At 38.4% G+C, this 15,168-nt stretch overlaps 1 protein-coding gene across 4 annotated transcripts in view; it reads right to left on the bottom strand.

The window, feature by feature from the left end:
- PTPN2 (protein tyrosine phosphatase non-receptor type 2) overlaps positions 1-15,168 on the bottom strand; it is a 111,153-nt gene that overhangs the window by 11,295 nt on the left and 84,690 nt on the right. For all 4 annotated transcript variants that reach the window (XM_081802595.1, XM_081802596.1, XM_081802594.1 and 1 more), the window contains 3 exons: positions 10,405-10,614; positions 8,555-8,707; positions 1,502-1,683 (listed from right to left, as the gene is read on the bottom strand). In XM_081802595.1, the coding sequence (XP_081658721.1) occupies positions 1,502-1,683; positions 8,555-8,707; positions 10,405-10,614 (545 nt within the window). The remainder of the gene's footprint in view (positions 1-1,501; positions 1,684-8,554; positions 8,708-10,404; positions 10,615-15,168) is intronic.

The raw sequence follows: 15,168 nt of genomic DNA, 5'->3' as shown, positions 1-15,168 counted from the left end.
CTTTCCTATTGGGGCTTTGCCTCCGCTTTCAAGCATGATCTGGTCTCCTCTCTCCTTGGGGGTGGGCTGGGGGGGCCCCAATAAAACCACCTCTGCAATCACACTCTGTAACTTGAGCAGTTTTCCTCATCTCCTTGAAACTGAAATTTGGACAATGAGTGGTTTACCTTGTTGGGTCTGTGTCCTTAAAGATTAAAACTCAACACCTCTGAAATACTAAGGACACCAATTCAATAATCAAGCCTATTTTCCATTTAATTATGCACATGGTAGTAGCCAAAACTACAAGAACATTAGGAACCTGAGAATCTTATTACTGAAAAAGATAAGGTAATTTAAAACATGATTTCTTGATTTCAAAGTATTATATTTAAGGTGAAAGAAGGAATAAGCAAATTAATGCTTTAACTTGTAGTCTCAAACCCCTAGAGCCATAAATAAGGAGTAACGCTGCTAAGTCATAATAAACTCTTCAGTATAAATACATAATAACACATAAACTATGTATTTATTGCAATGTTACCTTTCTTTTTTTTTTTTTTAAGATTTTATTTATTTGTCAGAGAGTGAGAGAGAGAGAAAGAGCACACAAGCAGGGGTAGAAGCAGGCTCCCCGCTGAGCAGGGAGCTTCATGCGGAGCTCAATCCCAGGACCCCGGGATCATGACCTGAGCCAAAGGCAAATGCTCAACCGACTGAGCCACCCAGGCAATTTTTATATTGGGGAAATACAGAAGTGAAGTTACTATAATATATAGGAGACCTCAACGATTTTCTTGGTGCCCCAACATCCCAGTGTAACAAATAAGACTAAAACATAAAATGTGCCATTTAAATAAAAAGCGTATTTGACAAAAAGAGAGAAAACATCACTGAGACGTGCTGAAGAGGGGACTTGAACAGGCTCATTCACTCACACCTCAGGATACCAGCTTCCTAATGGATGGGAGATAACTAGAGCCTTAGAAATGTAAATGTTTTAATTTAAAAACTTAAAACGTTTATACTTTCATATAGATTCAAAACTCGAAGTATAAAACGTATTTTGTGTAATTTTTTTTTTGAAAAAGACTTCTTCCCTTCTAATAATGTAATTAAATTTATTCATTTAAATATTTTATAATTTCATTAAAGGCACATTATCCATTACATTACTATAGCATGAACACTAATACTTGTACAAATGGCAGGTATTCATACCACTTATTTTCTGTATCGTATTATACGTTTTAGCATCTAATTATATTAACTTTACCACTCAAATTAGTATTGAGTTAAACCATTTTCCAACTGGTTTCTGTCTATAAGTACTGGCTTCTTAATAGGGCTGAAAGCTCTTTGAGATCAATGATGTCATCATATAATACTTCAATAGCCTTAGATAATAAATGAATAGCTACACTAATTCAATAAACAAAGGGCCTATATTAGTTCATATCCACTGAACTTATTAAAATAAAAAAGTCTCATCTTTTCAAGCATGTAATTGCCATAAGCTTACCTTTCGCTGTTCTCTTCCGTAGTATCCTGCATTTTAGAGGATAGTCCTGTATATCTGTCACCTGTCAGTTTTTCTTCTTCTAGGCCTATCCTATTACCATTGTATTTTTCAGTCATTATTTTGGTTGGTGAATGATCAAAAGCAGGGCATAAGTCTTCCTTAGAAAGTTCTTTCCACCGTTTCTAAGTAGGGAAGAGAAGTGAAAAACAAATGCAAACACTAAAATTTTACTTTTCTTTAAATAAAAAGGACATACAAATTGAAATTATATATTCAACTTTAAGAGAACCCTGTGATGCTAACAGAAGAATGAAAAAGGTATTTTACAAAAACCTCTTCTAGATGTGCCTATTTTAAGCTTAAAATTTATTTTATTTTTAAGATTTTATTTATTTGACAGAGAGAGAGAGAGAATGCGCACGTGCACCTAAGCAGGGGGAGTGGCAGGCAGGGGAGAGGGAGAAGCAGGCTTCCCGCGGAGCAGGGAGCCCTTAGCAGGCAGATCCCAGGACCCTGGGATCATGACCTGAGCCAAAGGCACACTTGCTTAACCGACTGAGCCGCCCAGGTGCCCCATGGTTCCATTTTTTTTTTTTTTTTAAAGATTTTATTTATTTATTTGACAGAGAGAGAGACAGCGAGAGCAGGAACACAAGCAGGGGGAGTGGGCGAGGGAGAAGCAGGCCTTCTGCCAAGCAGGGAGCCCGATGTGGGGCTCGATCCCAGGACCCTGGGATCATGACCTGAGCCGAAGGCAGACGCTTAACCGACTGAGCCGCCCAGGTGCCCCATGGTTCCATTTTTTTTTTTTTTAAAGATTTTATTTATTTATTTGACAGAGAGAGAGACAGCGAGAGCAGGAACACAAGCAGGGGGAGTGGGAGAGGGAGAAGCAGGCCTCCTGCCAAGCAGGGAGCCCGATGTGGGACTCGATCCCAGGACCCTGGGATCATGACCTGAGCCGAAGGCAGACGCCTAACGACTGAGCCACCCAGGCGCCCCCCATGGTTCCATTTTTAAAAAGGTATTTGTAGAACAGTAGTTAAGATTAAGCTTAAAATTTAAAAACAAAGTATTTAATATGTATGTACATCTCTAGGCAGTTGAATACAATAATCTTAATGAAATTAAAGTGGACTTTAGCCTATTGAGACAAAGTTTATTAGGACCTCACCAAAATATTAGTCATAGTAAATGAGATTTTAGCCAGAGCCAGATTCTGCTGGACTCCTAACCCACAGGTACGTTAACACTGGAAACAGTGACCAAGATAGCACTTGAATGTGATCTGTTGTTCCTCTGTTAGACCAGACTGGTCTAACAGAGGGACAACAGTGAGATCTCCAGGCAGGTCTCTCTGATGCCAGAGGACCTTACTTTGTTTTATTTCCTACCAGCTATGCTAGCAGCTCCAGGTAAGCTAGCCCACCACCAGGTTAGAAAATACTCTGCTAGCACGCCTAGACTTCAGGAGGCAGGATTTAGGCCAAGACGAAGAGAAATTCCATTTCCTTCCTCTAGGAAACAGGCTGTCATCACCTACCTCGAGAGCCTATTGTGATTAATGACATAACAAGCCTAGCACCGTATCTGGCAAATGTTAGATTCCTTTGCCCTCACTGCCACCATCCCCAGGGAGAGAGGAAGAAGTGCAAAGTGTATCTGAGCCCCTGGAAGATGAAGGCAGTGACAAAGTGCTAGCCAGAGAGGGAGAAGGCAAGTATAACCTCAACATGAGGGACCTCTAGCTCCTCAATTCTTCAAGGGCTGCAAACACAACCATCCATCTCCCAGCCAATAACAAGAGTAGGAAAGGTGGCAGTGAGAGCCAATGGTTTTGATTATCCACACTGGTGCAAAATGACCTGGTACGGACAGGGGTTACCCTCTTTGAAGATCTTACCACAGAAGCAAGGAGTCTAGAACCTAATGAATAAGAGACTCTATAACTTATTGCCTGAGGATTGTAATGATTTTGAACACAAATGTAACCCTGCAATTTACACTTGTCTGGAACTTAATGAAACACTCCTTCCCTGGAGTTGCTTTGGTACAAAATGGCATTGTTAAAAACAACGCTTGTATATTATTAAAAAAAAAAAATCTTTGGAAAATTCATTGATACACTGATAAATTAGTTTCTCACTCATTTCATTATCCTACAACAGAGGAATTAAAAAAGAAAAAGGTATTTTACCACACTCCTCCTTTCCCATATATAGCTATTTTACTAAGATGCGTAATTAATGCATCTTTTTATAGTAGTTGATTCACAAAAAATTTAGAGAATGCAAAATTCTGTAATTTGCTACATTTGGAGGACAGTGAGTAGGACAGTTTGATCAATTTGACTAGAAGATGAAGAACATGTAGAGCTTGACTCTGAGAGATGAAGCCAGAAAGGAAGTGGACCTCAAGGAAAGAAGTCTCTGAACTTATTTTAAGAAACAATCGGATGGAACCCACTTCTCCTGAGCAAGGACCTAAGAGGATGCAAACCATATCCAGAAAGAGTATTTTGTCAATACTTGAGAAAATGCTATAATGGAACATAAGAGTCAGATGTTTTCACTTTAGAGGACTACATCAGTTTTCTTTCTTCCCGTTCAACATTTTTGTTACTCAGTCCAGACAGCGTTTTGTACATTGAAGATGTACGTGGGGAAACTTCTCAAGTACTTACTATACCCACACTGACCTAATGCTTCAGCTGCACCAGCTCTTAATCCTCAGAAGAACCTCAGGAGGAAGGCGCTACTACTGTTATCATCATCATCCCCCTTCAACAGAACAGAAGCAACTTGCCCAGGCTATGCAGCTAATTAACAAAAGGGCCAAAATTTTAATGCTATAATCCCTCATGATTATTTGTACCTCTGAAAAGTTCATCAGCTTCAGATACCAGATAGTTTAAGAAAGTACCCAATAAAAACTGTTAAATTGTCTCCAGAATTTAGGTTTGATTTTTTTTTTTAAATTTTGATTCTTCCCTGGGGACCTAGTTATAACAACTTGGCCTTATACTTGGACAAAACTCAACAATGTCAATAAACAAAAGACAATGACAAAAATCACATCTTACTGGACCACTTCCCAGAATATGCAACAAATTCGGAATCTGTCAACAAGAAAAGGACTCAGCAAAAGGGGTAAGGGAGTGGAGAAAAGGAGATATTTAATGCTAGTGAATTAAAAAAAAAAAAAAAGGCAGTGTCATTTTGCCACGTCTCTGGGCAGCAAACTCACTCAACTTTGCCTTCCCTGTAACCTGCAAGTAAACAGCAAAGTCACCTGCCTTGGCTTGTCACTGCTGACTGGGGAAGCCAAGGAATCAATACCACACTCAGCTACAACTTCATTCAAGCTCTCATCTGGAGGCCTGGAGTACAGCCATCTGGACTGAGAGTTTATCTTCCTAAATCTACACTCATGCTGAACCACACTCCGCATGTCACACGCTGCTACGAGCCATGCCCTGCACACCACCGGCAACCTCATCCATTTCTCACTGAAGAAAGTCCCTCGAAGGAGCACTTTCAGTGATGTCATTAAACTTGAAACCCACTGTAATTACTTTATTAGTAGTGTCAAATTACCAGGTAGAGATCTTACAACATCAGTTCTGAATTGCCAATCTAGATATGTTACTCTGTGAGGTTTTCTGTCATCATGGGTACTGGGAGTGTACTGTAAGTGATAATACCAGTAACTATAACATCTTTTTATGCCCAATCTTGTGCCAAGAAAGATGTGAGGTAAATGATATATTCTCAGAGACAACTAGAAATAATCTGTATTTATCTAGGTAGGTCAAGATCATTGGAAATTTCCAAAACTAAATACATGCTGTATGATTATAAACACATACATGTATTTACTGATTTCAGAAACAATCGCTTTAGATGTATTAACAGCTCTCCTTTATCCTGACAGGTTCTAAATCACTTTATATCTCTGTATTTCAGAAATCTTCACAGAAAATTAACATAAAACTATCCAATAATGAAAATACCACTCACATAATATAAATCCAAATTAAGACTGAAGGTGAAGACAGATGTCCCCTTTAGCAAAAAGTACCAGAAACAAAGAAATACGGCTCGGGTGCTGCTGACCAGACAGTTCTCTGAAGATACACAGGTTCAGGAAGCGTGATATCACCCTCCCACACCCCTGGCCACAGTGCTCACACCAGAAAGAAGCTTCCTTCGTTCTTCTTACAAATAGTAACTTTTCCCAAAATTCCTAGATAAAGAGGAGGAGGTAGACATATGGAGAGAAAGAAGAGTCTTTTTATAAATTGGCTATCCTATCCTTGTATGTCAAAAGAGATACTTTTATGGGTCAGTTATATTCATGCAGTTTGAGGTTTCTACATTAACTTTAGATCTTATGATTTAGGATTTCAGAGAACTTTACTTCTCTTAGATTTTTATTTTAAGCTAAGGTTCTAGAACAGTACTGTCCAGTGACATATAATGGGAGCCACATATACAATTTTCAAATGTCTAGTAGTGTTTAAAAAAAAAAAAAAGATGGGCACCTGGGTGGCTCAGTTGGTTAAGCTACTGCCTTCGGCTCAGGTCATGATCCTGGAGTCCCCGGATCGAGTCCCGCATTGGGCTCCCTGCTCGGCAGGGGGTCTGCTTCTCCCTCTGCCCTCCTCCCTCTCGTGCTCTCTGTCTCTCATTCTCTCCCTCTCAAATAAATAAATAAAATCTTTAAAAAAAAAAAAAAGATGAATTTTAACAGTATCTTTTATTTAACTCAATATAAAAAATATTGTCATTTGAACATATAATACTTTAAAAATTACTGAGATATTTTATACTTTATCTCCCTGTATTTAATCTTCGAAATCTGGTGTGTATTTTATACTTCAAGCAGATCTCGATTCAGAATAGCCTAATTTCTTTTTTTTTTTTTTTTAAAGATTTATTTATTTATTTGAGAGAGCGAGAATGAGAGAGAGTACATGAGAGGGGAGAGGGTCAGAGGGAGAAGCAGGCTCCTCGCTGAGCAGGGAGCCCGATGCGGGACTCGATCCCAGGACTCCAGGATCATGACCTGAGCCAAAGGCAGTCGCTTAACCAACTGAGCCACCCAGGCGCCCCAGAATAGCCTAATTTCAATTACTCAATTACATGTATGGTTAATGGCTACAGTATTGGATAGCAAAGTTCCAGGCAGAGAAAACTACCTATGTAAAATAAACAAATCCATATATTTACTCATTAATTATCTTTATAATAAAAAAAAAGTACAGCACCACATATATTATAGGAAACCTTAGACCATTTCTGTGGAAACTGACCCCTCCAAATGGGTAACAGGCTTTTCTGATCCGGAGTACCCGAAAAACTCAGAGACATTTCCAACATCCTACCTGAAGAAGGGACAGAGAATGCCTTGGGTTTGCATGGAGTGCTGGATGAAGCTACATGGAAACTCTGATGGCTATAACCTACCAGATAAACGGAGACAGAAAAAAACTCTCCCAAGCCACAAACTATACTGCTATAATAATAATAAAGACCACAAAAAAGTATGTTCATAAAATTCATCTCTGTAGTGAAAAAGATCCTCAAAGTAAATGAGTATATATTCTGAAACTAAGGAAACTTGAAAAAATTTTAAAGTGGAGGGAGGGATACTATCCAAAGGACAGCACACTTTCTCTACAATTAGTCCATAAGAACGTCCGGGAAATAAGCAATAAACAACTAGGGAAGCCACAAGTGTGTGAAAAAAGTTTGGTTTAACTATTTAACTTTTTTCCAACTCCAGATTGGAGTTTTTCAACTCCAAACTGGGGAGAAGTTCAGAGATTAAAAAAAAAGAGAGAGAGAGAGAGACCTTTTCCTAATCTTAAACATTTGAGATAACTTTTACTTCTTCTGAATCACTGGTTCACTGCCAAGCAAACCCAGTGTTACCAAAGTCTGACTTCTGAAGAAGGGTCTCATGTTTTGTGGGCCTAATCGAAATACTGAGTATTTTATGGAGTGATGCAATGTTTCTCTTCATTAAAGATTTATTCTGTTTCTTGGTTTGCCTTTCTATTTTCTTCCCCTTTGCTTTATTTGTTTTGTTTCTTAAATTCCACATATGAATGAAGTCATATGGTATTTGTCTTTCTCTGACTGACTTATTTCGCTTAGCATTATACTCTCTAGCTCCATCCATCTTGTTGCAAATGGCAAGATCATAAGACTTTAAATTTTACTGATAATAGTTTGTCTTAAATAGTTATAATAATACTAAAGATCAGAACAGTTAGCTGAGAAACAGAACTGCTTAAGAGTATTTTAATGTCTTTGAAAGTGTAACTTGTATTTAATTCCATTATCACAGATGGTCTGAGTTATAAAAGAAGGCTTATTCAGTGTATTTCTGACTTGCCTCGTAATCACAGAAATTAAAGAGCCAGTATATGTGTTCATAAGAGACACATAAAGAGTTTTGATCTACTTATGTCCAATACTATGTGACCAGATCAGACAAGAAATAGGGGTCTGTTAGTATATAACTGATAATCAGTCTTTGAACTTAGTTTTTGCAAATGTGGAACAAAAATGTCTTCATGAGAGCATAGCCAGAAACCAGAGAAACAGAACTTTCTACTGGAATTTCATGTCTGCCATAAATACTCAAGTTGCTCACTGTTAACAAAATTAAGCATCTATTACATAAACTAAGTATTCCATAATTGCAGGTCAAGTTTTTAATGTGCTAAAATTACCAAAATTCTTTGGTTTATTTTAATGCTTAAATGCTTAAACTTATCCTTATATGAAAATTCCACTTTCTTTAATAAAATCTTGTTCCCACTAGGGCTTTTGAGTAACAGGCAAGATTTAACATGAGGCTGAGGTATATATGAGGATGTGAGCTTAAACTTCAGAATTTTAAGATGGCCAGCTGGGTTTTCCACATGAATGTCAATATGCTTTTTGGAAGGAAGGGAGAAAACAAGTGCTTCAATGGAGTGCAACAGTTATTTGATGCTAATCATATATAATACACAGGTATTATTTCCCTAAAAAAGTTTACCTGTATATTTGAATCTCCCTTTATAAATTTTCCTCCTTCTATTATAGTCATATATGAAAATCTGAGTTGATCTGGTGTCTGAATAAGTCCCATTCGATATTTCCTCATATTCAGTAACAGCTGTTTAATGTTAATATCATCTCCTTTTTCCATCTGCAAGAAAGGTAAAAATTATTCAAGCCTTTTGTTGTTAGAGTCCAGGAAAGAGAAGCAATATAGGAGAGCTAGCTGCTAAGCATTTTGCAATGTGCAGTGTGTCTCCCCCAAGAACAAGAAGTGACCATGGCTGTTAACTCTTTCTGTACAAAACATCTACCCCAATCCACCACCTTCCACACACCTCAACTGTTCAAGCAGTAGATGGAGGCCTTTAGCTGATATACAACTGATTCCAAACCAATCACAGTAATCTTATTTACTTTGGCCAGTATTGTCTAAGGAAGAATTTATGACCAGTTCTGGCTTAATGTAAAGATAAATCCACTGACATTAGTGTTCTGCTTTTTTTTAAAAGGTCTTGACAGAAGTAAACTTGCCCAGTGCCCTTCTGCCTTCATGTCTGTGTCCAGCAGCCATCTTTAAAGATGGTGGAGAAGAAAAACGGTAAGAGCTTAGATTCACAATGATACTGTTAAGTCACTGCACCAGCTCCGGACTATTGATCTTGTATTATAACCAGCACAACCCTCACCCAAACTGAAAAAGAAAAAAGTGGAAGTTATGTCTGGCAGGGAATAGGCACAAACACACAACCCAGTTTTTAATAGTCATTCACCATTAAGTGAATAGACAGAATTTTTTTTAAACATGTCAAAGTTCACTTTAATGTAACAATCAGTTTTAAGATTTTATTTATTTGAGAGAGAGAGAGTGAGTGAGTGTGGGGCAGAAGGGGCAGAAGGAGAGGGAGAGAATCTCAAGCAGACTCTGCACTGAGCGCACGACCAAGACCATGACATGAGCCAAAACCAAGAGTCAGACGCCTAACTGACTGAGCCACTCGGGTGCCCCAACTCAGTTTTCTTTTAATTTTAATTTTAAATTAAGTATGCTCTATGCCTGACATGGGGTTTCAACTCATGACTCCAAGATCAAGAGTTGCATGCTCTACCGACTAAGCCATCCAGGTGCCCTATAACAATCCAGTTTTTGACTGAAGTATATTACTTAGAGGCAGAATAGTAAATTTGGTAATACAGTCGGTATATTAAGACTCAACCATTCCTATACTCTAGAGATGCCCTATGCCCCAACTAAGGAAAAATGAACATTCTAAAAAGAAAAGGCACAGGCCTATATCCAGGCTGGGGCTGGAAATGGGTTGGTGAAGAAAGAATACAGCCCTTGGGGGCAGAGATTGGAATCTCAGGGGAATAATAATACTAGTATTTACTGAGTGCTTAGAAAATACCAGGGACTCTTCTAAGTGTTCTGAATGTATTAATTCACTTAATTCTTGTGAGGAAAATAGTATCATTATCCTTAGTTTGTAAATAAGGAAACTCAGGGCAAGAGAAATGTAGTGCTTGTTTGAGTTGGAAGGAATTCAATATTATATATCAATTTATATTTGAAAAACAAGGAAGGGGGAAGACCTATTATTTCTGTAAAATAAAGCTACCAGGGGGAAAAAAAATTCTTCTTGGAGATGTCTAGAATCATCTTGGACAGAGCCCCACCACTCACAAATAAGAGGCAGTTAAGTGAAATTTTTTAGGTTTTTCTGAAGAAGGCAGAAGTTTAAGTTTGAAAATCACAGTTCTGGGATACAGACATTAGAGCTTACTTCTGCCAGGGGAAAACAATAAAAAATTAAACAAGACTAAAATTAGATCATAAGAAGCACTTACCAGAACAAGACAGGTATCTACTAGAGAAAAGGTGCCTGACCGCCCAATGCCTGCACTACAGTGGATCACTGCAGGCCCGTGTTCAGGATTCAAGGAACCAGACTCTCTCACTTTAAATAAGAAATTGAGAAATGAAGCTGGTGATTCAGGGACTCCAAAATCTGGCCAGGTAGTATAATGAAAGTGAGATATTGTTCTGGTTTCACCACTCTAAAAAGTGAAAATCAAGGGAAAAGTTAGTTCTAATTTCTTTTCTTTGAAAACACTACTTCAGGAAGAATATGTGTTTTGTGTTAATGCTTTTAATCCTTATGGACTTCTGTACCATGATTTTTTATTTGGTTTTTGATAATCACACAAGTTTGGAGTTCTTCAGGAGAATTTGGAATTTATTTAATAATAGCTAACATTTCTAGAACATTATTTTGCAGGCCTGTCCTAAGCTTTTTATGTATTAACCCATACAACAATCCTAATAAAACTCCTTTTCCAGATAACAGAGGCCAAAGGTTAAGTAATTTACCCAAGGTGACACTTTGAGACACTCGCAGAGCCTGAATTTGAAGCAGCAGTCTGGGCTCTTAACCACCGACCTACACCATACATGTTGCCAATATTTTAATTCATACATCATGATGAGTGTTCCTTTTGTTTTTCCTATTTATTTATTTTATAAATATTTTTATTTATTTTTTGACAGAGAGAGAGACAGTGAGACAGGGAACACGAGCAGGGGCAGTGGGAGAGGGAGAAGCAGGCCCCCCCTCCTGAGCAGGGAGCCTGATGCGGGGCTCGATTCCAGGACCCTGGGACCACCACCTGAACCGAAGGCAGACGCTAAACGACTGAGCCACCCAGGCGCCCTTTTTTTTTCCTATTTAAAAAAAAATCCTACCAGTATAATTTTACATTCTTTAATGGTTTCCTTTTTAAGAATGCCCAACATTTTTAGATATAATTTTTCTCATCAGATGAGTTATCTTGTAGATTCTGCTACACAGGCTCAGAGGAGCAACTCAAGAATTAATTTAAAGACACAATCTTTACATTTTAATTGAAATTGCTCTTCTAATTGCTGCTTTTCCCCGTGGTAATAATTTCCAATCCTAAAACTGTTTATATGACTTTGCTGATGTGCTAAAATGGTTTACCAATATGCTAAATGCTTCCTGTCTCTTAAAGCCTGCCTGGCATTCACTGTCACTTCCTGGATATTCCTGATGAGCTTTATTTCTGACTAACTCATTATGAAAATGTTCCTAAGCTTTTGCCAGCTGCCTTTTGCCCCAAGAAGGACTTTGGTGCCTTCTAGTCTTCATTTTTGTAAACCGAAGCAGTAACCCTCTAACATATCTCTGCACAATTTCTCAGTTTCATTGTAGGATGTTTTTGGAGGGAGAAGCCATACAAGCAACATTAGAAAAAAAAACAAAAACAAAAGCAAAACACCATGAAAATTTTGATGGTTAAAAGCTAAAGATTATTATTACAGCATCCTGCTTTCAGTACAAGTTTTCAAAATTAACTTTCCTTTTTTAAAAATAAACTTTCCCCTTTTTTTAGCAAAAATTAAGACTCCTAAGTCCCAGACTTGTTATATGAGGTATAACACTGATAAAATACAGTGCAGAAATTCTTTTAAAAATTTCAAATTACCTACTTTTAGTGACTAATTTTCTTTTTTTTTTGTTAAAGATTTTATTTATTTATTTGACAGAGAGATAGAGAGAGAGCACAAGTAGGCAGAGAGGCAGGCAGAGGGAGAGGGAGAAGCAGACTCCACCGAGCAGGGAGCCCGACGTGGGGCTCAATCCCAGGACCCTGGGATCATGACCTGAGCCGAAGGCAGCCGCTTAACCGACTGAGCCACCCAGGTGCCCCAGTGACTAATTTTCTTAAAATTCGCTTTCATAATTCCAAATACACTCTGATCCATAGATTCTCAATATACTGAAGGTACTAGAAAATATAAATCTATTACTAATTAAAATGATCATTGGGATTCCTAAATTTCAAAACATTTCCTTTCAAAATTATAGCTTACTGTATGTAAAAAAAGGGGGGGGTTAAATTTACTGTATTTAAAAAGGCACTGAAAACATTCCAAATTTAGTTTCTTCTTACAAAACCATAAATGGACAGGTAACAACACAATATCAGCACAGGAATGGGTTAAAGTGGCTGTTCCTGCCATAGCCCAGGGGCATGGAGAACTCAAAAGTCACACCTTCCTTTAAATAGGGTCTAAGATTCCAGTGGGAGTGTTTACTCCCTTTTCCCCCCTGACAACTGCTGTGCTGTGGTCATTTGCCACCATGCAGTGCTGACCTTGCGTAGCAGGGCCAGGCTTTGCCATGTAAGCCTAAACCAGGTCCCGTGTGGACCTGCTGGAGCTCCCAAGTCTGGGAGGGGTGGTGCCAGAACCTGGCTCACCTGCAAGCTGTGCTCTGCAGGGTATGGCCCAGTCTTCCCGTAACGTTGTATACTCACTTATGCTCATTTACTGCATCACCTCCTGGTTTAAACCTAGAGTTAACCCACAATCCTGAGCAACTGCTTGCTTTTTTTTCGCTTGTATGATTTTGGCTCAAGACTAGAAGTCTCTTGATTTTTTTCAAATTCAGATCACACTGTCTGGGATACTCAAAGCCAGTTCCCAGAAATGTTCACAACTGTTTGTATAATGCAGTCTTCCCCACTAATAGATTTTTGAGAATCAGTCTTTTTCTTCCCCTAACAGGACCAGACTAAAGAACTTCTTAAGAAGTTAACTTTTATTAATGTGTCCCTACTGAAACAAGATTCAAAATCACAGCTCACAAAAAAATCATACAATTCCCAACAGACCCCTTCATGAAGCAATAAGATCCGTATGTTTAAGACTGAGATAGAAAAGAAATGTTTATATGCTTGACTGGACCTCTTCTCCCTCTTTTTCGTGCTGGAAAAAACATGAGGGAAAAAAGGATTGCCAAAGGCTAGAGAGCTAAAACAAAATTCATCTTTATTCCAAACAAGCTCTACATGTAGACTTTACAATTTTTGACAAACTCCTTATTTCAAAACTGGTGGAAGCCCCCTCTCCTTCTCCCAGGTCATCAAGTCACATCAGTCCTCCCAGTTGGCCTCTCTATCCCCTCTCACTGCTGACCTCACACCTCATGCACACCTGGTTGCATCTGCAATTACATGGTTGTCCCTGACAAATCTTCTTTGTAAAACACTGCATTATGTATACCACACTCTGCACAAAATGTCAGTGGTTCACTCTTCTTTTTAAGGCAAAATCTTATTTACATATTTTGAAGGAGAATTCTACCCTTGAATAAGGATATCTAATTCATTATATATGGAGGCCAGGAAGATAAGCGAGGAACTGAGTAGGTACAAGACCATGGGCAACAGTCAGGCTTATGGCAATTTAAGTGTATGCCACCTAAAGCCATTCAAATTCAAGTTAACTTATTTTATACAGATAAGATTATAAATTTTCTAATTATTACAAAGAAATCTATGCAGCTCTTTGGTCCTAGGCCCAATTATTTTCACACTTCGGGCATTTACAGAAGTACCAAGATTGTATTTCCAAGACTTTCATCATAAGCCCAATTTTGTCATCTGTAAATGGTTAAAAACAGTACTTACTATAAGGCTATTGTGAGGAATAAATGAAACAGTGAATGTAAAGTGCCTAACCTATGCCTGCATACGGTAAATACTTACAGATACCTTTTCTGAAACAATTATATACTAATTGACTCTATTGTAGCCCCTAGTAAGCTCCAATCAATTGTAAACTTCTTCACATTTTCAACTGCTTCACTTAGTATTTCCTCTACACAAAGAAGTAGCAGAGTTTGTGAACCCTATCTCCTAAATACAAACTTATATGAGATCTGTAGCTCACCGTAAGTGCCTTAGTTCAGTCCCTCATCAATTTTTGCCAGGATCATTATATGGTCTGTGTTAAATATTTAGTTACTGTAATTCATTTTGAAAGATGAACAGACCTCACCAGATCAGGAGAGGAGAGTGACAGAAACAGGTAGGCATGGGGCTTGCATTCTAAGCAGAGAGAAAGCAATACACAGAGGTGTGGGCCTCCAAGAATCAACCTATTTGAGGAGTGTAGGACTGTTAGCAAGAACAAACCCTGAGTGCCTAGACAAGAAGGAAGGACCAGTCCGGGCTGGGTCCTGGACTTCTGCATTAGCCACAGAAAGATTTTTTAGAGCAAGGTGGAAGGATTATGCCTTTATTTTAGAATAACCACTCACTCGGTGCAATGGCAGAAGGAAGCACAAAGGTAACAAGTAAGGACTCTACCCATGGGGAGCCAAAAACCTTGTTATGGAAGTCAAAGTACATACATACACAAGTACTAAATAAGCCAGTAAAACGGAAAACTTAAATTATGGAGAGAAGTGTAAGATTACAGCTATTAGGAATGAATGCGTCATAGATGAATTAAGAAAGACCAAAGTAAGAAATGGGTCACAAGGTGGTCCTGAAGGATGTGCAGGATATAAACAGGCAGAGAAGAGAGGATGACACTCCAGGTGGGATAAACTGTTTAAACTATTTTGAATCAAATCCCAGCTAAGCATGGTAATAATTAGGCACTCATCCTGTTTTGGGCAAATCTACAGGGACAGAGAAATAGAAGGCAGCCAGCATTACAATAGTATTCCTGGAACTTGATAAACATAAAGCTGGCCAACAATATTATGGAAAATAGTGAAGGGCAACTAAAAAGAAAATCCT

Source organism: Leptonychotes weddellii, chromosome 13 (assembly GCF_054177405.1).
Source record: "Leptonychotes weddellii isolate Sample4059 chromosome 13, ASM5417740v2, whole genome shotgun sequence".
In the NCBI taxonomy this organism is placed as follows: domain Eukaryota; kingdom Metazoa; phylum Chordata; class Mammalia; order Carnivora; family Phocidae; genus Leptonychotes; species Leptonychotes weddellii.
This window is presented reverse-complemented; position numbering and strand designations above follow the sequence as displayed.